The 25707-nt window shown below is 36.8% G+C and overlaps 1 protein-coding gene across 1 annotated transcript in view; it reads left to right on the top strand.

Moving 5' to 3' along the window:
- Positions 1-25707, top strand: part of LAMA2 (laminin subunit alpha 2) — a 352582-nt gene that overhangs the window by 175907 nt on the left and 150968 nt on the right. The window contains 3 exon segments of the mRNA XM_030447547.1: positions 14817-14918; positions 15561-15772; positions 21503-21614. Of these exon segments, the coding sequence (XP_030303407.1) occupies positions 14817-14918; positions 15561-15772; positions 21503-21614 (426 nt within the window).

The following is a 25707-nucleotide window of genomic DNA, read 5'->3' as shown; positions in this document are numbered from 1 at the left end:
CACGAGGATTGAGTTAGGCCTCGAGGACTTAACTTTCTGAAAAGATGCAGCTGATGTATTAAATGCCTTCCATGTATGCCAGTAAATTGCTTTCTTATAACTATATTTTGTTCAATTCTAGTTTGCAGAAATGCAATAAGTTTTGTGCCTCAAGAATTAACAATTCTGTGTATTGCTCTAAGTTCCATGACTTCTTACCAAATACCTGGTGAGAATGATTTGGATGTGAAAGATATTGTGGGATATCATTCCAGTAACCTAGCATGTTGATGGTTTTCAGCACAATAATCCTAAAGTAACTGAAATTCCACTTAATGCCATTTATCGTGAAGCCTATTAGAGGAAAATATAAAGAGGAAATAGTTTGACCTTCAATTGAAACACATTTCAAATTCTCACGAGAAAGTTCTGAAAAGAATATGTAACTGAGCTTTAAAGTAATTCAAATTGCAGTCCAAGTAAACCAAAATTTTTAAAAAGAATCACTTTCCAGTGTTGCAAGGCTGAAGAAATTAGTGCTTGAAATATATATCATCATAGAATCTTATAATGATAGAGGTTGGAAGAGACCTCTAGAGATCATCTTGTCCAACCCCCCTACCAAAGCAGGATAACCTCGGGCAGGCCACACAGGAACTCATCCAGGCAGGTTTTGAAAGTTTCCAGAGGAGACTCCACAATCTCTCTGGGCAGCCTGTTCCATAACTTTGTCACTTCACTTTGCCACTTTGTAAACTAAATGTATGTTTTTGAAAATCTTTTTAGCATTTAGCCATTCACAGTTTTACCATTTAATTGAATGGAGAATTAGACCAGTCCTGCTCACATCTGAACATTTCAAAATAGAATGCCTATATATAGCAAACAGCCCTGGTATTTTTTTCTGAGCAGCATTATTTGGACAGATGGCTATGTACCTGATGTTATAATTCCCTATGGAAAAGTGTTTTGTAAAAAAACCAATTTCTTCATCTAACCTAAAAATCTTGTGGAATCCTGTTGAGAATGCAATGGAATTCTATACACATTGCACAGAACTGAGTAAATTTTGACAGACTTCTCAAATATGCATAAATATATAGGTTTTCCTTTTAATAACTTTGTTAACGTTATACAAGTAGGTGCACAGAGACTTTTGTACCAAGTTTAATACAAGATCATGTACCCCAGTGTCAGGGACAATGAAATAGGCAGATGTGTGAGTGTACAGCTTGTCTGCTACCCGTGCATGATTTGCTAAGTTTGTTTCCAAAGCACAGCATGTTTAACATTTTAAAAACAAAACACGATGGCCTGCATGTGTGGATTTGTGCAGGATTAGTGTATAGGAATTTGCTCCCTGTTGTTTCAAATTCCATTCTTTATTTTATCTAATTTAGCATGTTTAAATGTTTGGTTTTGAACTTCAGCTACCTGAAGTTCAACATGCATGCTTCTGTTCTACATTCAGATATTAATTAATGAAAGATAATGGCTACAAAAATATTGTCATAGTTCAAGTGGATACAGCACAGTACACATTTGTGAAAATTAGTGGAAAGAGACGTTTTTTCAAGTGTTAAGTCATAGCAATTCTTGCTAGATGGTGTTGGACACTCATTCACTCCCCAGAGATTGTTACCACTATCTTTAGCTCTTCAGAAGTGAGGTATCAACACCCTGATTGGCACTTAGTGCTACAGGAAAAGACAGATCCCCTGTCTGTTGAAACTTTCAGAAATCAATGAAGTTCATGGAGCTGCAGCAGTTTCTATCAGCAGGAGATCAGTTCTGAAATATCTGTGAGAAAGTAAGAGCAGCTGTAGTAACTCAGAGGAAAGGTCTGTCTAGCCTAGGGAGTGGTCTCCAACAGTGACCAATACTGGATGGATAATGGAATAGTACAAGCAAGCAAGTGCACATCAATGCTGCTTTCCACACCAACCCAGGATATAGCAATTTGCACACATTTTCTGAGCTAGAGAATAGCTATGATGAACTCTGAGGTAGATGTTGAAATTTTGAATGGATTAGAAAATATGCAGCTTTAGATAAAACATGATTTACATAAGTTCTTAAGCCCTAATTGGTAATGAATGCAAGAGATTTTGGAATAGTAAAAAATGGGCCAGTACATCTAGGGGGAGAGTGGGAAGAGACAGGTGAAGAAATAAAATTCATGCATTCATAGTGGAGATCATGCCAGTAGAGGACTGAAAGACAGTGTTGCATCTAATCTCTGTCCATTCGAAATTTCAGACAACCATAGCTCAAAGCAATTTTACTGCCAAAGCAGGGGATGGAAATTTATCTTCCAACAAACTAAAGTGCAGAGGATGTGGAGCACACTACTGAGTCAAAACAATGCCTTCCAACCTGTGGGTAGATACTATGACAAACAAAACAAACCCAAAACTTCCCTGATTATGTATGATTAATTTAACACATGAGAATTATTTAAATATAATTAACATTTGTAAAGGAGTTTATTGTATGTTCTTACTGTGTCTGGAAACTTGTAGGTCACAGTCTTCATGTGACACATTTTAAATGACACTAAGCTCAACATTTTAAATACTTTTTTTCTCCTAATGCTGTTGTGAAGTAATTGCTCTCTCATTCACATTTTATCTTCAAGATATAAAGTTAATTGTGATCCAGATTTGTAGATCCTTTGCATTAAATCTAAGGCAGCATGAAATTCTGCTAAATATTAAAGAGTATGATCGAAGCAGAAAATTTCCATGGTTAGTCAATACTTGTTTTATTAGGGTCTAGCAGATAGGTTTAGACCCTAATGTTAGGGTCTAACATTAGAAGTAAGCGGAACACATACGTTGCTAACAGAAAAGAAGGAACACATTCAACTAAAGGAAATGTAAATCACATTAATCACACTCAGAACAGCTTGTATTGTTACACTATATATGAACTACATACAGAGATGTTGATTCTTGTTGAGTTTATTACTATTTGTTACACCAAGATCTCAGAAAATGTTGAAGGGAAGTTAAATTTGGTATCCTCACTAAAATATAAAATGAAGTTGAGTTTTTCCACCTTATTATCTGTTGAAATCCAGGATATTTTTTAAAAAAACTATTGAAACAGAGTGAATAGTAATGAATAATTAAAATTCTTGGATTTTATTAGATTTGAGATTCACATCCTGTTATGTACCTGTAAAGATCCTGGAGCATGTGATGAAGTTCTATACTGTTGCTGTTCTATATTATTGTTGAAAGAATTGCTTATATTCTCACCAAAACTGAGAATGATTCCATAATTATTCTGGTCTTTGATGATGCACACAGATATTGTTCTCTATTCTCCACAGATAGAAATGAGGGAGCACAAATCAATCAGTTGCTAGAAAATGAACTATTACTGAGAGAAATCAATAGCTACCTTAAACTGATTTTTTTATGCTTTTCTTAAGTAATGGATTATTTTAGTATAGTAGCTGTTGCACTTTAAATGTGTTGATCCTGATGTTAGGCTAGAGAGTGCTTTCTTATTTAGAAAATCAACATATAAGAACTTTCACTGGCAAGTAGAAAATATTTTTAAAAAATCAAGCAGGATATTTTCCAAGAGATTCTAAAACACTTGATTTTAGGGTATGTGAATCTTCTCCCTAGAGTTCATCTTAAAAAATAGATACGCTTACTGATGGGTGAAAACATAAATTTGCATGTACATGTACTGATTCTTTCTCCTTCTCTCAAGAAGGGACTGCTCATATGTCAAACGTTTTAATGTTCTACATCTAACCTTTTAGCTCTACAAAAGACACTTGTTGCAATTCCAAATTTATGAAGGATCTTTGTTTTTCATTAAGGGATATTGATGTGTTCAAGACTCTATTGTCAACTGGAGACAGCCCAAGAGAGAGTAAATCTTAAAAGAAAAAACAGGAAGAACTGATTTTATTTAATGACTAACATCCATAAATACAATTGAGAAGAACTGACGCAGATGTCTTATATTACCCAAAAGGCAGTGGATGTGTAGAAAGAAAGAACAATTTTTTTCTACACATCTATGTTGAACAGAACAAAAAAGAGTGAGTTGAAATGATGGCAACAATGGCAAAAGTTATGCATTAAGCAAACTTTTGACCAATAGATGTTAAAAATTCACATACATGGGGGAAGTTACTGCAGCTTGGCTATGGATATATTTGGATATATTTGACTACGTTTTCAGTGGCACACGCTTCTCTTGTATTAAGGTATTCCATAGAGACCCATTATTCTTTGAGCATCATACCTGTTGTTTTTTGGTTTTGATTTTGGTTTTTGTTTTCTTTTCTGGTTCTGACAGACTTGACTGTACAGATTTATTATACTATACTCCTGCTGAAAAAGGAATTGCTGATTAAGATCTGCTGTACCAAATCAGCACCAGTGTGAGTGCCAAATTCACACAGGAAATTAACTGCAGGATCCTTTTGCTACTTTAAGAATACTATGAGAGTAAAGGAATGTACCATATATATTAAGCCAAAAAATTATTGTTAGTCTAGTTAGTGCTTTAACAATATAAAGGTCTAAATTATCTAATTAGTATAGAAAAGTATCATTATACACAGTTAAAATTGCTATGTTAGAAAGCTTTCTGATATTTACCCTTTCTCTTTGCCCTCATCCTTCCAAACAGGGGTCTTAAGGATTCCTAAGGAAGAACTAGAACTCTATAAAAAGTCTCAATAAAATTGAAAAGTGTCAGCATTTGCTCAGGAAAGCAAATTGAAGGGACGCTTTTAGGAAGTATGGTCAAGTATATCTTCCGGAAAGGTACAAAAGATTCAGAACTGAGTTAGATGACTAACATAAATATGCAGAAGATCATTTTTTCACTAGAAATAATTTTTTCACATTTCTTCATTGCTGTGTGTGGATACTTATTCTATATTAATCTGTATTATTTATTATGATCATAGTAAATATAATTTTAGATAACTAGGCTTCTGTTTGTTCTTCTCTAAGCTTGTGAGAGTTGTATTACTTTTTAAAGTGCCTCTGATATTTACAGAAGATTGAAATAAGGCGTATATAGGACAATACTATAACAGTTTTCATGCTCAGTTTGTTATGCAATATATTCTGTAGCCAAAGTTAAAAGAATTTCTGACATTTTTAAAGGTGAATTTGTGAAAAGTTGTTGACAAGGAGGCTTTCTTTGAAATATACGACTGTCACTTAAATCCGTGTAGCACTTTCTGTAAAAAAATTTGCAAAATATCCACATGATTAAGTGTATAAAGTTGACAGACCTGAGAATATTTAATCTCAGTAGAACTTTTCCCTACCTGTGTAAATTCAAATTCACGTTATATTAGTCACAGTCTCTAGGTTAACGTAACTCATGGAACTACAATGTTTTTTTGATGATGAATCTTTCAAAGGGGACTCGATATATGACTTTTATAGAGCTTATGCCAGTGTAAGATTGATGTTGGTTCTTTCAGCACATCTAGCCCTTGGGCGGTATACTTAGCTTTTTTGTGGACAGTTATTAATTTATCCAAAGCAAATTTTCTCCATCATACTGACTTTAAAGAAGAGCCAACCCTTGAATGTAAGGGTACTTTTTTTTCCAATAAAATATAGAGTATATTAATTAAAATTGGTAGAAAATATACTTCCTGAAGTCTGTATATGGAATGCACGGCACCTGTAGGAACAAATGTTAGGAAGAAATGGCGACTTGTGTTGTCACACTGTAAGATAATGTAATTTTTCTAATCAGGAAATCTAACCTGTTATGGAGAACAGATAAAGGTTATGTATTTCCTTTAAATAAATGAAAAAAAAATGTTAAAAATAACACACAAAACTACAGAAACTACAGATTTCATAGACCTGGGTTACTCTAACAATGACTAAAGGGTTATTTTTTTCAGCTTCCATTAAGATAAATTGAAATTTAAATAATTAATTTTCTTATGGATGTCTTATAAAGATATGCCATTTGACCTGTCCTACACTTGAGCATCAATTCACTTGTCATTCTTTTTGCTCTTCAATCTCATTAGCTTGATTGCTCATGCTCCCTCCATTCTTCTAAGAAGAAATACAGTTTTTTTCATAGAAAATCATATCAAAGAAAGATAAAGACTTAGAACTTTAAGGAAAAAATATATTTTAACAACAAATATTTTCAGAAAGGAGCTTTAAGACTGTTTTGAAACAAACTTATTTTTTCTTATCTTTTTAAAGAGCAGCACAGTTTTTTAGTTTTCAAAGATGAGTGTATATATTTTTTTTTTCAGTGTATGTATATGCAGATACTTAGTGTGTTTGTGTGTCTGTGAACATGCAGTGCTTGTATAGATGAATACATTGCCTCAGGAAGATTAATTGTGGATAACTATGGTGGTGATAACAAGTCCAGAATTGCATTCTTATGTAAAAAATAGGATGGCAGATTAATTATGTTTCCAAGCATATTAATTAATTAAGTGCAGTCTGAAGTGTTCTGAAAAACCTTTGTTTCTGGATGAAAACAGTGTTAAAATTCAGGTTTTGTGTAAAACATACATATATGTATTTACTATTAACCAGCATGCACTTCATGCATTTCTTTCTCTAAAATAAAGCATAGGTATTTTTCAAAACTGTTAGCTTGTTATGAATAAGATTAGTGGAAGAAAGGCAAAAGAACTAGCAAGCCAGGAAAGTGGACATGAATTTAATAATGAGAAAAACTGGCTTCAGAGGCAAAGTAATTCAAACCATGTTAGGCTGACTGAAAATAGAGGAAAAATCACAGGAGTTCTGATTCACTGCTTTGTTTCCCCTGCCCTGGAAATTGTTGTTAGTTCTTGGGGTTTTTTTTAATGGCTAGTGTCAGGGAATTAAAGTACACCAAGACATGTTTATGAACATCTATAACTTTGTGTAATGCTCGGATGTGTATTTTTCCTGGTTTTATTTTTATATTCGAACCTTGGTCTCCACGATATGTGGTAAAGTACCAAATAAGAATGTATTATTGTTGCATTTATTGTATCAAATTATAAACCACCTCTAAAGAATAGAGATTTGGACTTTGCATATCCTTGCACTTTTGTTAGAAAAGAAGGAATTTTCTTCAAAATATTTATGCATTTAATTACCATTTTGTTCCAAGTATCCCACTTTAAAAGTGAAACCCACTGACATATATTTTAAGAAGTATATCCTTTCTGTCAGAATAGTTTTGCACTACAGATAATACACAACTCTTTCATGGTTGAGACATTATTATATGTTTCTGTTTCCTAAAGGATCCTCTCATACTTTGCTTTGAATTACTTGTTCAGCCATCACTGTGGTTCAAAATTGTCCATGGTAATGTTGCAAAACAGTTAAGTAGAAAAAGTAGCAAAGCTAAGCTAAGTAGGAAAATCACTTTTGTCTGTCTAGATGTTTAGAGCTTTTTTAAATGTTCTGTTGTGCAAAGTTCAGAATTAGCATTCCAGAGATATTTTGCTTGGTGCTTTACTAACACAAAAACAAAAGAAAGCTTAAGATCAATTACAGTCTACCTTGGTGAACTCTACTAACAAAGAAGTAAAATTAAACTATTTCTTGTTGCTACTTAACACTTTTGGGCTTTTTCAGTAGCAATTCAACATTTTAGGAAGTATTTGTGGGTTTTTATTTCAAAATGATCACAGTGTGAAGTCCTCAGCAATATTGGATGCAAATATTGATTACCCTTAAATGCAATAGCAAGGCTGGGGGAAATATTTTTACTGAGAACAGCTTTAAATTTGGACTTCAACGCTTCTTAAGAATTGCTCTCGTTTTCTGGTCCTGCATTTTTGTTTTAGTTATCCTTGAATGCTCAGATTTTGTTGCCATAGAAATATGAACTTTTTTTAGTTTTGCAAAATTATGCAAATTCTTTTTCTTGTTACAGTATTCATGAAGGAGTACATCCAGAGATCGGAGACTAAGGGTTGGGGCTTGTGCCTTAATGGAATTGAACATTGACATAAATGTTCTAGTGAATATTTCATTCTAATATTACAGTAATGCTTTTATTGCCATGTCTACTGTAATTATGGTTCCTTTGGAATCAAAGACTGTGGAACTGGGAGATGAGCATCTAATGAGTAAAATTAAGAATTACTTTCAGTTATGAGGTTGTTAACAGATACAAGACCAGCAGTAAATATTTTTATTTAGAAATGTTTGATAAAGAGATGTTGTTTAGAAACATGTCTCAGAGTTGATGCTCATATACTTAGTTTGATTTCAATACCACCAATAATCTTCACCATTAAAGGAAAAGTGGTATATATTTTTTTTTATCCCATGTCCTTCAGCCACTTTGGCCCTACTAAATTCATGTATATAAAGATCAGAGCAGCTGTTGCAAAAAAACTAGAGAGCAGCTGGTGAGATTTTATTAGCTGTTTTTTTTCTTTGCAGCTTAACAGTATTCAGACAGGGAAAAATGTCTACAGTGTTCATTATATATGAATTAATTTTTATAAATATCTCTCTATTACGAGTGCCTGACATATTATGCTACAGTGTCACAGCTTCTGGCGTATTTTTGGCAGACTGGAAAATTCTAAGGACTGAGGTTGCCACATAGTAATAGGCATGGACAATAACTGTACATGAATTACAGTTACCCACACACCCATGTAAAAAGCCCTTCCCCAACTTTCATACGGAAGAATTTTGAGTGTAACTAAGCAGAAAAACTGTCACATTCTGAATTATCTGGGATGGAGTTGGGGGAACTCTCTAGGTCACAGAGAATTGGGGAAAGAGCCCAGTTTTTCAGGGAAGATTATTTTGTCTACAAAGAAAACTGGCATTTTTAAAAGTTTGCCAAAACTATACTGTTATTCAAATGGAAGATGATTATTCTGCTCCCTGCCTTATCTGAAGTATTACTATAATGCCTCAGAAGAGCTTTTGTATCCTATCTAAATTCAAGTCTGTCTAAGAGATGAGAGTCTATTTAATCTCTAATTGGATCTTGAGTAGAACTAAACCATACAATTTTTACTGAGAGCTGTACTAAATGAATAAAAGGTTTGATGTTTTCTTGGTGATCGTTCTATTGGAATTCTCATCTAGTCTCTGCCTTCCCTCACTCTATGACCAGCATGAGGACTGCATCAGCAAAACCCAATGAAATATCATAACTTTACAGGTTGTACTTTTTTGTAAAGAAGATAATAGTACATATGTGAGCTGGATTAACAGTGGAACTTATATAAGTAAATTGTTAGCCCTTAGCCATGGATTAGGATGATACATTTTCTGTTCAGAGCCTTGTCAAATCACATCACAACTGCATAGCTGCAAATCAGTTATGCACTGAATTGGTCACCAGTAATAAACTCGGAGCAATGTTATCTTTTTTTTAAAGGATTTCCTTCACATAGTTAGTTCTGATGTTCTGGTGGCAGGAATCTATATATTTGCTGAAATCTGTGTCATAAAATAAATGTGTGCCTGGGAAGTTTGTGAAGATTAAAGAGTCCAAATAAACTTCAACACTTTATTGCAGCTCCATTTCATGGAAAGAATGCTAGCAAGGAATGTTAAGCTGTTAAAAGCTTAAAGCTGAAACCATATAATATTAAAGCTATATTTAACTTAATATTATAGTGTATTATTATGTACATAGCTTAATATGTAATTATATTTATAATAATAATTTACTATTAATAGAATAATATATTGTTATATATTTAACATATAAGTTATAATTATTAAGCTGAAACCACATAATAAGGTTTCACAATGTTCAAGTACTTTATCTGGTAGTCGATACTGCCACCAGGACTATGACAGAGCCACTGGAAGACTGAGTGAGCACCTGTGTCATTTCTCATAATCATGATAGCAAGCAAAATAATGTTTTCAGCCATATCAGGAAAAAAATGGGGTTTTCTTTGGTTTGTGGAGGTCTTTTGTAATAAGAGAGCACTATTCCTTAAAACCCTGAATTACTATCAGCAGTTTGCTGTGAGACTCCTCCTTTGTTTTGCATTCAGCAGTGCAGTGTGTGTACTAACTCTTTTTTTTTTTTGGACTAGGCTCTTTGAGCCAAATATGTTTTGACACAGATTTTACTGCTAAACATGAGCAAGGTGCATGTGTTTCTATTAAGTGATACTGTGTAAAAGTTCAGTTGTCTACTCATAGCCACGTAGTGCCAAATCAGTTGTAGTGGAGTAAATGTTAAAATTTTACAGGCAAGAGGCATTGGAAAGGCAAAGTGTGAATCACCAAGTGATTCAAGACTAAGATGGGTTATGAAAGCTGTAAAGCAAAAAGGTATTTCTCAGTGACATTACCAGGAGATATACTGACAGCTTGCCTCATACATCTGCCCATTGAGAGCAGACTGACCAAGTGGAAGAAGAGAAAGACTTCTAGAATCTGATTTCCGTCTGAAGAGATGCAAGCTTTCCTCATCTATGGCTTTATAAATCACAGAATCATCCTGGTTGGAAAGGGCCTCTGAGATCATCAAGTCCAACCCTTAATCCACTGCCACTGTGGTCACCAGACCATGGCACTGAGTGCCACATCAGTGTCTTCTTAAAAACCTCCATGGATAGAGAATCCACCACCTCCCTGGTCAGCCCATTCCAATGCCTGAACACCCTTTCTGTGAGAATTTTTTCCTACTATCTAACCTGAACCTCCCCTCTTGTCTTACTGGTAGCTGCCTGGGAAAAGAGACCAACCCCTCCCTGGCTACCCCCTCCTTTCAGGGAGTTGTAGTGATGAGGTCTCCCCTGAGCCTCCTCTTCTCCAGGCTGAACAGCCCCAGCTCCCTCAGCCTCTCCGCATAGGATCTGTGCTCGAGTCCCTTCACCAGCCTGGTTGCCCTCCTTTGGACCCGCTCCAGGACCTCGATATCCTTCCTGAACTGAGGAGCCCAGAACTGGACACAGGGCTCAAGCTGTGGCCTCACCAGTGCTGAGTACAGGGGCAGAATCCCTTCCCTGGACCTGCTGGCCACACTGTTCCTGATACAGGCCAGGATGCCATTGGCCTTCTTGGCCACCTGGGCACACTGCTGGCTCATGTTCAGCTTCCTGTCAATCCAGACTCCCAGGTCCCTTTCTGCCTGGCTGTTCTCAGCCACTCTGTCCCCAGCCTGTAGCGCTGCATGGGGTTGTTGTGGCCAAAGTGCAGGACCCGGCACTTGGCTGTGTTGAACCTCATCCCGTTGGAATCAGCCCAGCTCTCCAGTCTGTCCAGGTCCCTCTGCAGAGCCCTCCTGCCTTCCAGCTGATCCACGTTTCCTCCCAACTTAGTGTCTTCTGTGAATTTGCTAATTGTGGACTCAATCCCTTCATCTAAACCATCAATGAAGTTATTAAACAGAACTGGGCCCAACACTGATCCCTGGGGACACCACTGGTGAGCGGCCGCCAATTGGATCAGCACTGTTCAGCACCAATCTCTGGGCCTGGCCCTCCAGCCCTTTCCTAACCCTTTGCTCATGAGTGTAGTGAGACAGGACCAGGTGCCCTGAGTTATTAATGAGTGGGTGTGGGTTCACCTGTGTCTGGCCTCCCTCCTGAGCATGTGCAGGAGCAGGGGGCCAATAAGAGAGCAGCTGACACCCACAGAGAGAGCTCTCACTCTTCAGTCAGGATGCAGAAGCCCACAGCTCGAGGAGCTCCAGGAGCAGGCAAGAAGGGGTAGATCCCGGAGCCCCAGGAACAGCCCTAGGACATCGTCCAGGAATGGGCTAAGCCCCGAGGCCTCAGGATCAGCCCTAGGAGCAAGAAGGGCTCCTTCCCGCTTCACATGAGTGAATTTGTTCTTTCACTATACAGAGGAAGGAAATTACTTCTATCAACAATGGCAAAAGGAAGTAGTACTTTCTGTTTTGTATAGGTTTGGGGGTTTTTCTAATCTACATTGGTATTATACAGCACACAAGATAAATATTTCTTCTGAAGTAGCAAGTACACTCTCTTATAAGTGCCATTTTGGGACCTTGTGTGCTTCTGTTTGTGATATGCAAATCTTTCCAGTTGCAACCATGAAACTCAGAGTGCTCTGGCTAGCAGAGACCTCAAGAGGCTGCTTACTCATGTTCCAGTTCTCAGGCATCAAATGTAGAGTATCACTGACATGCTTGAACTGCTGTTAAACATTTAATGAAAGAATTCATTACAACTTTCAGTTCAACCAACTTGAGTCTTCTGACCATCCTTACAGTCAGAAAGCTTTCTGTGTACCCAAGATGAATCGTCTTCATGCCTTGGCTGCAGTTACCACAGGAAAATAAAAATTGCTATTTCATTTTTCCAATCTTTTAGTGAATCTCACCCCTTTTCTCTAATGTTTCCTGTTGCTTTCTCTAAACAATTATCTGTTTTTCTACGCCTTACTAACAGATTTTTGGTCAAAGTTTGTATTGTTGACCATTTTCTTAAATTAAAACCTTGACATTAATTTTTTTTTAATTATCATTATTATTTGTGACCTGTCAGTTCTGTAAATTAGATTTTCATTTACTAAGGCAAAAGTTACATAGTTGTGAAAAAGTAAAACCTGTCTTGGTACCTATTTTTAATAGGCTACTTGAAACCACACAATCTTAATTTTCCCATTATTTTCACTTTCTTGAATCCTTGTATTTAGTCTGAACTTGAAACAGAAATGACAGAATTTTGCAAAAGTTATTTTAAAATGTTTTTCTAAAGCTGAAAGCATGCCAATCATAAGCATTTTCAGTGTTCTTCAGTGATAAATCAGTGTTTAGCCTCGACCACAGGCAAAACAAAAATGCTTTAAATGGTGTGCCAAAGAAGAAAAGTATTTTCATGTTATTACTGTCAAGGCTGAATGTAGCTGCATTTCTAGTAGGTTTGGATACTATGTAGATAAACATCTGATGCCAATATTTGCTGCTGATACTAAACTAGGAGGAGCTGCAGACTCCCTCAAAGGGTAGGGGGGCCTTACAAGAAGAACTGGATAGATTGGAGAACTGGCAATCACCACCTGTATGAAATTTAACAAGAGCAACAGCCCCATTCTGCACCTGGGACAGGTTAATTATGGTTATACTTACAAACTGGAGGGTGAAAGGCTGAAGAACAGCTCAGTGGAAAGAGTTCTGGGGATTTGGGTTGATGTCCATTTGAGCTGAGTGCCCTGGCAGACAAAAGGAGCATCCATGTCCTGGGGTGTATCAAGCACAGCTAGCTGGCAGGTTGAAGGAGGTGATTGTTCCACCCTACACCATGCTGGTAGAGCACCATCTATACTGATTGCAGTTTTGGGCACCCGAGATAAGAAGAGAGTGACCAAGATGTGAAAGATCACAAGGGGCAAGAGTTACAGAGGAATGGCAGAGGCCACTGTTCATCTTGGAGAAGAGAGGGCTGGTGGTTTAACTCAGTCTAAAAATTCCTGAAGGGGACAGCAGAGAGGGAGGTGCTGATCTCATTTCTGATGACTGGTGATAGGTCACAAGGAAATGAAATTAAGCTGCATCATGGAAATTAGTAAAAGGATCTTTGCTCATAGAGTGGTCAGTCACTGGAACAAGATCCACAGGGAGGTGGGCACAGCACCAAGCCTGTCAGAGATTCAGGGAGCATCTGGAAAATGCTCTTAGTCATGTGGTTTAGTTCTAGGTAGTCCTTCAAGGAGCAGGGAGTTGAGCTCAACAATTCTTAATTGGTCACTTCCAGTTTGAGATACTCTGTGATTCTGTGGTTCTATGATCCAAGCTTTGGGTTACAAATCGGAGCGAATTTTCTGGCTTTAACCTAGCTTTTTTTTCTCTCCTTACATTAGATGTAACATAAAATAATGAACTTGGTGACTTTCACTGCTTTCTATAACTGTGTGCAAAACCATCTAATATGATGAACAAGAGATAGCACATTATGTCCTTGAGAATAATCAGACTATTAACTTTTTAGAAGAGTCATGAATTTACTCTGCGGTCAGCAGTATGCACTGAAAGGGCAGAAATGCTTGTGATTTTAATAGCCTTTGAGAGGAGGCTCATGTTGCAATGAACTATGAGTCTGATGCATTTAAAACCAAAGTGTAGCTCTTGCAACCTCTGATTCACTTATGCTGCTTCCAAACAATTAACAAAAAGCACTGGTTTTGTACTGATCTCTGTCATTCAAGTCTGCAGCTTTTGATTTTCATCCTAAAAATGTTCTATGTTTTTCTATTCTTTCATGGAAAAGCAAGTGTCTGTCCCAATGTTCTGAGGGCTGAAAGAGCATAGAAACAATGTATTGGCAAGACATGAAAGCCTGACTCAGTCACTTACTGACATCTCACATTTCTGTCTGTGTTGAACCAAGAGAAAAAGCTGGAACATTATTCTAAAGTAAATTAATTTGTCTCCATGAGGGAAGATTCTTACATTCTTTTAGTTTAAAGTTAACTCTGAGGAAAACATCACTGGGCTTCTTTTTTTTTTTTTTTTTTTTTTGGTAGTTTGCCCCATCAACAAAACAGAATTTACTGTATCTTCTGAAGGTTGCTGATGTAGAGGCCCAACCTAAATGAGAACTGTATAACTGAAGTGCACTAAAAACCTAATTAAGTCAATATCAAGTGGAAGTCTGCATAGATTTCAAATCTGTTTCTGGTTACTTTGTTAGTTCATATGTTTAAGGACTTTTCAGCCTTCTACAGGCATAGACAGAAAATGATGACATGATTTCTAGATGGTTGAGCTCTAATCCCCAAGTATCTGCTTATGGTTTTGCAGCACTAGAAGTGTATTTCTGAGAAATACTGACACTGGAGAAAACTTCCCCCAAACAGTTTCTTCCGTTTAATTGCAGTTTTCCTATATTTTTTTCTCCCTAGGTAGCAGCTGCTGGAGGACGTCTGAAATTTACAGTCTCCTATGACTTCACAGAGCAAGAAGAGACAGTCCCACTAATGATTCAATCTGATGTCATCATAGAGGTAAAGTGATTGTATTTTCAGACACACACACCAAAAAAACAAACCAAACCAAAAAACCAAAAAACAAAAAAAGCCCAAACAAACAAACAAAAAAACCCAACCAACCAACCAACAACAACAAAAAAACAAACCAAGAAAAGAAGGAAAAAAGAAAGCTACCTCCTTCTTTAATCAGCATAAAGCCTGGTGGCCAAAGAGACACAAAACATACTTTCAACTAACATACAGTATTGGAAAATATACATGAATTAGAGAGCTAAAATCTTCAGTATCTCAAGGAGCCTCTGTCAATATTGCAGTATCTTATGAAACTGTACTCTTCCAGTTCATTGAGAAGAATGAAAAGATAAAATAATTGTTTCTTTGAAGTAACACTTTCAGATTCTTTCAGCAGACCTGTTCTGTGTAGCTGGGCTCTTCATGAATTTATTTTAGCTGAATAACTTAAACTTTCCTTCGCACTGACTTTCAGCTTTATCAGGCAAGTCCATTTCAGGGTTATGAAAGGTCAATGTTTTTCCTGATACTTATTATTCTTGTAAAATATATTATTCAGTAAATCCTGTACCCCATCTGACTACAGATAGAGCTTTTTTCTGGACTTTGTTAATATCTAAATCTCACTCTAATGGCTCTGTCTAGGGAGGTGACTTAAAAATCAGCACTCCGAAAGAGGGGCTTCACCTGCAGCCTTCTGAAGAACACACTGAAGAAATAGTGCTGCAACCAGAATCTTTCTTTGTACATGGCACTGATGTTCCTGTCAGCAGGAGGGAGTTCATGACTGTTCTTGCAAACGTAAAGAGAATCCTTATAAGAGCCACGTACAGCTATGGGATGAATGCCATCTACAGGTAAATGTAGGAAACGTGTCTGTTTGCTACAGAAAGCTTCTCAAAACACTTGTTTTCTCTCTTCAGAGAACTAAGTTGATGTAATTTAAAGCACACTAGCTTATTATAATGAAATCCATAGCATTCATTTACACCTTCACATAATTAGTGTGGGGTTGTTTTTTTTTTTCATTTGGGGTAGACAAGAGGAGGAGAGGCAACAGAAAGAAGCAGCCTTGTAAGAAAATGAAATCACATGGACTATTAAGGCATAAAATGAAAGTCCTATAAATATATTTATTTTGTCAACACTGTAATTCCCATACATATCATAGAATCATGGAGTGCAGTAGTGACATGGTGAAGTAAGAGATATTGCTGATATATTGTTCCCTTGCTTAATGAGCATGTAGAGCCACATTAGCAGTGGACCAGAGAATAGTTTCTAAACTGGAAAAGTGAATCATAGGGAGTTTTCTATGTTTTTAATCAGTACTACACATAGAACTGGGTAATCTGAAATCTTTTTCCTTGATTTATGTCAGGTTGCTGCCTGCACAGCATAAGACAACTGGTTTCATGTGAACTTTAAGCCTTCTGATAAAATGAAAGGCATTATATCTTAGTGTCTGCAGTGTGGTTGAACCTGTAAAGCTCGTCTTGCATGTAAAGTTTTCATTAAGTGCGTGAGCAAATACTCCAAGTGGACTAGAAGACAACCTCTCTCCTGGAACTGTGTGATTGCACTCAGTCTATACATTATTAGTTAGGTGGTGTGAATAATATTTTTTTAAGCAATCACATAATAGTGTTCTATTCACAAGACATGAAACCTGAAATGTTCTCTAACTTACATATCACTTGATTCAGTGGCATAAACCATTTGAAATGGAGAGAGCTGATAGCACATTAGTGATTATTTGCTGAGAGCAGACATAGTTGTTGCTACTGTGAAATTTCTTTAGCAATCCAACCATCATTTGAATACTTAGGTAAGTAAAATACATCCTGAACTGAAAGGCAGGTTGTGTCAACAGCAGCAGTTTTCTGATTTGAGCTTTGGCAGTGTACCTCTTTTCACTGAAAAAAGAATTAATCTTTCTTTGTTTCAATTGTAACTATCATCTCTCTGTAAGTAAGTTTGTGAATAAAATAAATTGCTTGAGTTTGAGCCAAACTATTTCCTAATTAGCTCATCAGTCTTGGACCTCCCTGCATCCAGTTTGAAAACCTTTCTTGACTCATGACTTTCCAACCATGGTGTTAGAGGAGCATGAAACCACCAGAGCTTGTCTTTTATGCACCATGAGGAGATGATAAGCTCTTAATCCACACCTTACAGCTGTGACTAGTGTGTCACACTCTAGCTGTGACATAGAGTGAACTAGTGGGGGTTCACTGACTGCTTTTCTTCTACTCCATTCTCAAATAAAATTAAAACTCCCATTAGTCAGAATTTCCTTAAGTAAAAGAATGCAGGAGCAGTTCTGGGGAGACATTCGGGGCTTTTATACTATGGTGCTTTAAAGGAGATATGTATGATTGACTTCATTGGGGCCAAAGGTGTTACTAAGTATTATGGGAAATGCAAGCTATCAGTTGTTTACTTACAGTCATTCACTGACATTTGCACTAGAATGAGAAGGGGAGATTTCCTACAAGAAACTACTTCAGCTGGGCAGTTAAAATTTCTGAAGAAAGCGCATTGCTGGACATGTAGTGTCTCCATCTTGCCTCTACTGTGAAACAGTGGGAATGGGATGGATCAACTCTGCTCAGGCTGACAACACAGAGCTCAGGTCAGCACATGTGTTGAACTGGCACAGTCTGTAGTTTGTGCCTTGTAAATAAGAAGTGGCACACCTGTGAGTGGCATGTTTGGGAGATTATGCATCACTGCATGCATCCCAAATTACTGCTTTAGCCATTTGGTTGTGTGTGGTGCCTCCATGTTTTGTAGTGATTTTCATATTCAGCCTTTGAAACATTTTGGTGGCATGTTATGGATAAATTCCTGAAAACAAATACTGGAAATATTCTTCAAGAATTGCTCCAGAACAAACATAATCTGTTCTTTGCAGGCTAGTATCCATGATATTTTAAGATACAGCAACATTACATTTGGGAAAGTTGCTTCCTTAAAGACAATGGTTTAGAAGGGACTTAGGGGAAGGAATTGATGTAATTATGAAGAGTATCTTTTTTGCTAGAAATGGCTTTCTGTTATTGGTACATCTCTAGCTGTGCCTGTGTCTCGTACTGGAGAAGAATGCCATGGTTACTGTGTTATATGATTATAACACATGTTCAGGAGTCTCTGAAAACAGTTTGCTCTGAAGTAAACAAATTTTATTGAGTGCTGTCAGGGTGCTCATTGCATTTTAGAGTATGAGAAAAGAGGCTGTGGAATTCCAATCACAATTAATTTAATTTTTTATCTTTGATTTAGCTAGAGGAATTATGGTTTTACCTGTCAAGGAGGAATTTACTGGGTGAAGCAAAATCTTCTCAGAATAGTGCATGCTCCCAGTCAGATGATGTAGCAGCAGCAGCATCTATTGTCATCCTACACAGCTTACGGTCTGGTGTTGTAGGCATATTGATGATTTTCACTGCATATATCAGCTCTAACTTTCTGTAGGCTCTTTGACTTTCACTCATGCTAAAACATGGGTTTAGCACTAGATGCAAAGCTGTGCTCATAACCCTAAGATTGTTCAAGACAGCCTTATTTTCTGTATTCTGCCCCTTTAGTACTGCAGGGAAACATCCAGACCCAATGAAGAGGATATTACTTAGCTGGTTAAGGACTACTCTTGATGGCCTCCAAAGGAAGACATTTTTGCTAAAGACATAGCGTAGAGCTAAACCTTATGAAATAAGAGGGTTTTGTTGTCTTTTAAACAGGTATGTGTGGTGGACAGATGGGTATTCCACTGAGACAGTGAAGAGGGTCTGGCAGAGGGGCAGAAATACTACAGGGTCATTATGTCCATCATGAGTGACAATTTCTGCCTTAAAGCATCAGTAGAATTATGCAACATACTAATTAAAGATTGTTGTCTTAAGCAACTTGTTCATTTAAATGCTGAAATTTTTCAAAACAGATGATAACACTACATGTGTAAGGTTTTCCAAGCCTGCTGTTCTAATCTGTGCTCAAGAAGAAGCCAGAATTAAGGTGCTGTAGGATTAAGCAACTTTCTTGCAATGATGAGGAAAGAGACATAAATATTCAGTGGAGTTGCCTCCAGTTAGCGAGAGCTTTAAGTTAAAGATTGCATTTTTCACCCTTGTTTAGTTTAGCCTTCTAGAAACATCTTAACCACTAGCACTTTCAAATAGTAATTAAACAATATTAATGCAGAAAAGTGAGCATGACTCAAACATGTTTTTGAGAACATTTTTGTGTCATTTTGAGCTTAAAATGTGGGGTTTGCTCTATGGCATAATTAGGAAGATTTCTCAAATGAGTGGTCCTTCATTTTGATGATCAAGTATGAAAAAATGAGAACACAGCAATGAATTTGAAAGTGATTACAGCTTCTGGGATTAAATCAAGATCTTTCTCTGGTTTGACAGATTTCCAAACTGTTGCAGTTAAACCTGCAGAAGCAACAGGCTAGGATATGACAACTCATATTAATCTCATATTGTTAGCTTTTGCTTGGAAGAAAGCTTGTGTTTCAAATCAATTTCTATTATGAAGCTTTTAATAAAACTACTTCTTTAGTTTTAATGCTCACTGATGGTATGTCTTGTAGGCACTCAGGTGGTCACTGGAAATTGTGGTTCTAGAGATAATGGATTGATTGCAAACACATATAGGGTCGGTGCTAATTGTAATGACAAAGAGGGAATGGAAGGCCATGGGTTTTTTTTCTGTATTCAGAAGTGTCTTTTAGACAAATGAGCAATGTCTGGGTCAGTACTTCACGTGGCTTATGTAGCTGATGTGATTCAGCTGCCTGGCATAGCAGACAGCAAACTATGCTGATACTGCCTGAAACGTCCCCTTCCCTTTTAATCTTGTTTGTTTTTAGAAGTCAACAGTTGCTTGCTGACAGTAACAGTCAGATTAAATATTTGGTCTCGATGTTGGATCTCAAATTGTTCATGCATCTCCAGGATCCTGTGCTCTATTACTGCCAGCATTATGTATTTTAATGAATGCAGAATGGCATCAAGGAATCAAAACTGCAACTTCAAAATGGGAGGAAAAAAAAAATCACTCCAGCTTTCTTCACTGAGTAACTGTTAATGCTAAAAACTGTTAAATGCATTAAGATTCCATTTAGCAAATAGCAGAACATAATGAAAATTAGAAGACTTTCGTGAATACAAATGTGGGATAATACTGAGTGGGTTGTTTCCATGTGTAAATGCTTCTCTTTGTTCCAAGAACTCTGCTGAGAGGCAAGTAGCTAAAAATGTAAATAAAACTCTTTTTCATTTACAGATTTGTTCATAAAAAATTGTTAGATTTTTAACTGTTAAATTAATTAACAGTTGATATCTAATATCCTAGAGATCAATTATCTTATTGTAAGGAAAACTCAAACTGATGATTGCAAAATAAGAATGCAGCAATAGAGCAAAGGGGAAATATTGAAAAGTGAGAGAGATCTTATGCAGATCTGAATAGGAACATGTGTCCTTCTCTTAAAATCAAGCATCACTAAAATTCTAGCATCACTAAATTAGATTCAGGTTTCTAACTGCATAATCCACAATTGCAGTTCTTTCCAATTCCACTCATATCCATCATGATGGCATAATTTCTGTTTTTCTAAAGTTCCCATCCTAATTTCAGAAATCTTCCTTTTTTTCCCCTTCCCTTTCAAATCTGTTTTATGGACTAGCCATAACATTCAGTGGGGAAATATCCTGTCTTGACCTTCCCTCTAACCACTGCAGTAACAACAAAATATTTTCCTTTGATGTTTTCTTAACCAAGGTTGTTCAAGTAATTTTCAAGATTTTTTGGCAACCAAAAGATAAATGCCTTAGTAGGGAAAAAAAAATATTTTTGGTTTACATATTATAAAGAAAACTGATTATTTTTAAACAAAATCATGACAAAATCCCCAAATCCCAGTTTTCTTCCCCAAATGGATATAGTTAAAGTAACTACATTTGTTTCACATATTACTTGCAAGATCATCTGAAGGCTCTTCTTGTCTCTCTCATCATACTTCCATGTTTTTTAGAATAAAAATCATGTTCAGTGTTTAGCTGAAGAATGGCTGTTTAGCAATGTCTAGCATTCATTTTTTAAAGGGTTCATGGAACAGAAGATTTTCCAACTCTGTCTTTTCTGTCACTGGAAAAACTAAGGTATATGGTAGATTTCCTTTCTTCTGTGTACATAATACTGTGATCTTCTTGGACAGAAATGTTTTTCAGAGGTCAGCTCTCGAGAATAAAAATACCCTATGCATATATACATCTGCAAAGTAAGTTGTCACTTACAGCTTACCTGCCAGGAATAGCCTATGCTGTGAGACTTTTAAAATACATTTTATCAATGGATGTCTGACCATAGTCTCCCTCACATGACGGAAAAAGTATTAACAAGCCCACTGACACATAGTTTAGGAAGACAAAGATGAATATGAAAACTTCCTTCTTTTTAAACAGGAAAACATAAACTAGTCACCAAATGTCAATATTTACTGGTTGTTAGATCCAGCTGCACAGATGCTTCCACCTGGTTTGCTATGTTAATTGTTAAATTTCTATTTTATCCAGACTACGAAGTGTTAGCATGGAAGCTGCTGACCACACTTCATCTGGAAGGAAGGTGGCATCTTCAGTGGAGTTATGTGACTGTCCCCCAGGGTATGATGGTACCTCCTGTGAGGTGGGTATTGTGATAGAGTCTAGATCAGTTGTGCTAACACTGTGACAGCTGTAAGCAACCAGTGGCCCTGTATTGGTAGAAAATAGTGAGACAGCTGTCTGTTCCTGTTACAAATTAGGCATAGATTGTCTTGTTACCTTTATTTCTAGGTGATGGTTCATTATATTTGACAATATTTGAAATCTGAATTTTAACACCTAAGTTATATAAATACATTTCTGTTAACAAAAAGAAAATGAAAGCAGCGTTTGTACTCCTCAGCCAGTTGCTATTCAAAATACATGAAATTATCACAATTAGAAGGAAAATGGCAGTTACCTGACTGATGTACAACAAAGATGGATCAAGTTATTTGTTAATGTTGTTGAATTCCCTGTTTAATTTTCCACGGGCTTTGCCATTTGGCTTGGAGTCTTTGAGGATTGTGTGTGTGTTCTTGTGAGGATTGTTTTACTTCAGTTTGGTCCTGTTACAGATAATAACATACACATATGTTCAGAAAATACCCACTTTCCTAAAAAATTCATTAGTTCATACAGAATGTGTTCATACAAGTATGCATATGATTATCTAGCTCATGTGTGCATAGCTTGGGGTAGCTAGAAGCCAAAAAACAATTCTTCAAAAGCTTTGCCTTTAAGGAAATAGTTACAAACACCAAGATGCTCTGCTTCACAAAACTACAAACAGTATGCCATTTACACAAGCACTCTAGGCATTCGCTTGTCAGCTCTCTTTTTCTTTAAAATCTGCCATGCTTATATGTGATATTTAGGGCTTAAAGTCTAGTTTCATGCCAAATGTGGTTGCTTGTTACTGAGGCTAAATAAACCAATGTAGAAAGATGGCCTGAAGGAATTAACGGATATTCCTATCACTTCCAAAAATGATATAGACAGAAAAAACAAAACAAGACAAAGGAAAGCAAAACAAAACAACAGCTTGAGAAGAATATTGCCTACCTTGGCTGAGAAATACTCCTAAATGTAACCATTGTCTGTCCACTTGTTTATTTGAAGAAAGAGACCGGTGAAGTGTCATTGTGCTTCACACTTAGTATTTTTTTACTTGTACATTTTTCCTCTCAGTTCAGAATTTGAGGTGTGATTTCCCAGAAAGCGGATGGAAAGTCCCTGATTACTCATGTTTCAATGTCTACTTTAGATGAAGTAAAAAAAAAAAACTTGGGTAAAATTCCTGCCTTGGCATTGCTGAAATTCTCTTCCCAGTGTGGTGTCCTTCAAAGCTAATCTTCCTCTGCAATTCAAAGTAGTCACTGAAATTTGATATATACTGAGGTTCGTAATCCACAATAGAAAGTACATATATAGATAGCTTCAAATTTAAAGTCTCTGTACACAGAAGTGAGACACTCTTCAATTCTTGCACTGGCTGCATAGTAACTACAGACTTACTAAACCAAAACATATTGTAGTCCCTATCTGTATGCTGGTTTTCCTCCCAGGATTGAAGGCCGAAAAGTTATGATGGACTGCATGAGCATACTTCTTCTTTGTCTCCTCCCTGAATCTCAGAGCATTTTTACAAAGCTGTACTATCTTATGATACAGTTAAAAGTTTTAGTTTCCATGCCTTTATTCACTGAATTAATTTCTTGTGATTTTTTGTATCAGAGGCTCAACATACAATATGAATTGAACAGTTGAACTTGATAGAAAAAAAGGGGAAATATGTTAGTGCTCTGAGTAGGTGGCTGTGCTTTTTATAACAAGGATAAGCAAGGGAAAAAAAATTCTAAAGTTATAGATTGCCAGGAAAACTAACAGTTCAGAAAGTATAGAAAGATAAATTAAAAATGTGATTTTTTTTTTTAAAATACCTTAATTTTTTCTTCTTAATACTTTTGGCCTTGTCAAACATTTTGCTTCTTCCAGTTTCAGCCTTGCAGAGTTTAATTTTTACTGATTCAGTACAGGTTTTCAGTATCTTCATTTAATTTATTGTGTTTGTTTCCTTCATAATGATCTTGTGGTACATAGCAGAGAAGCTGGAGCACTGAAAACAACCATTATTTAGTTATTCTCATGCTATAAATGTTTTGTCATAATAAGCCTCCAATCCCATTTAATATATGCCATGTCTTACAAGATTATTCCATTAAACAAATTTAGGTTTATACAAGATTCTAGTCGAAGAAAATTGTTATAGAATCATAAATTAATGCAATGATTTGGGTTTTAAGGGACCTTAAAGATTATCTAGTTCCAGCCCCCAAGCCATGGCAGGGACACCTTCCAGTATATCAGGTTGCTCCAAGCCGTATCCAACCTGGCCTTGAACACCTCTAGGGAGGGGACACCCACAGCTTCCACAGGCACCCTGTTCCAGTGTCTCACTGCCCTCCCAGGAAAGAATTTCTTCCTAACATCTAAACTAAATCTACCCTTTTCCAGTTTAAAGACATTCCACCTCATCCTATCACTACATGCCCTTGTAAAAGGTCCCTCCCCACCTCTCCTGTCAGTCCTTCAGGTACTGGAAAGCTGCTATAAAATCTTGCTGGAGCCTCCTCTTCTCCAGGATGGACAACCTTCTCAGCCTGTCTGCATAGGAGAGGTGCTTCAGTACTTTGATCATCTTCATGAGCCTCCAGACTCACTCCAGAGCTCTACATCCTTCTGATGTTGAGGACACAGTATTCCAGCTGGGGTCTTAGAGATGAACAGAGGGGCAAAATCACCTTCCTTGACCTTCTGGTCATTCTTCTTTGATGCAGCCAAGGGCATGGTTGGTTTTCTGGGGTGCAAGCATGTATTGTTGGTTTCTGTTGAGCTTCTCATCAACCAACACCCCCTATTCTCCTTATTTCTTCACTTTTGCTAGTATATCTGAGAAATGAACACAGAATTGCATGAGCATAGGTAAAGCAGATAGAATTTTAAATTTCAATACCAACGGGACTCATTTGTGGTAGTGTTTTGCTGATTGAGGGTGGTAATGAAACTTGGACACCAGAATGAAAAGAGTAGATGTGTTTTACTGGTGATAACTGGATAATACAATCAAATAAAAATACAGAACAAAGTACCTACGGCAGATAGATAGAAAATATGCAGGGTAATGCATCAAATCATAACTACATAAAAGACAGGACAGTGATTAAGAGAGATGGCATACGTTGCCATCATCCAGATCTGCAGTCACTGGAGAGCCCCGGTTGCAGTGAGGATTTGGGGAGCCCTTCCCGGAAAGTGGAAAAATCCTGTGTGGTGCATCCACCCAGAGGTGAGGCATCCAAAGTCACTGCAAGGGGGTCCAGCCTTATATATTAAAAAAACAGCAATTCAGGATGACTTTGAATATTACACTATGCAAAAACATCTGGTTCATCTCCTGACCAACTGTGACCAGGACTGGGCCCGAGTCCAGAGCATGATTGGCAGAGTTCCTTTAACAGCCTCTCTTTCCAAGCATCAAGTCTATTACTTCTGATAAATGATGTTTTTAATGATTAATACAAGGATACAATGTCAATTATTTTTGATATACAAGGACACAATCTCAATAATTTTTGCTATTTCCATACAAGGCCACTCTGGCCTGGGCCCATTGTCCAAGCCTTAGTACTACAGATAGTTACCTTGCTTTCCTCATGTGAATCTTCTGGCCTTTGTTTATCAACATCTTCACTTCTAATTATTCTTCTGCACCATTTTCCCCCTTTCTATCTAGTCTTTTACTTCTGCATTAGAAGAAGTTGGGTTTAACTCCCATCATTATGATGGTCAAGAACACTCCTGGCAAATGTTTGTCTTTTTTTTTTTTTTTTTTTTCAAGATTCTAATCTTTAATTTTTTTTTTTTAGTTCTGTTCCAAGCTTTGCTGTTGATATTTCATGCCTAGCCCTTAGAATTAGCAACTTATAAAGCGTTATCTTGTGCAGTGTCACATATATCTGTACACAAGATCATGCTTTTCGGAATCACTGAATGAGAGAAAGATTTTTAGGTTTATACAGAAACAGCTTCAGCAGCTTCATCTCATTGCACATAAGAAAACAGTACAATTTCTTTTATCCTGTTTTTCTTTTCTAGATTTTATAACTCTGAATTTTAATTTTTAGTAATTACGT

The sequence above is a fragment of the Calypte anna genome, chromosome 3 (genome assembly GCF_003957555.1).
Source record: "Calypte anna isolate BGI_N300 chromosome 3, bCalAnn1_v1.p, whole genome shotgun sequence".
Lineage (NCBI taxonomy): Eukaryota > Metazoa > Chordata > Aves > Apodiformes > Trochilidae > Calypte > Calypte anna.
The sequence above is the reverse complement of the archived record's forward strand: the minus strand, read 5'-3'. Positions and strand labels throughout refer to the sequence as shown.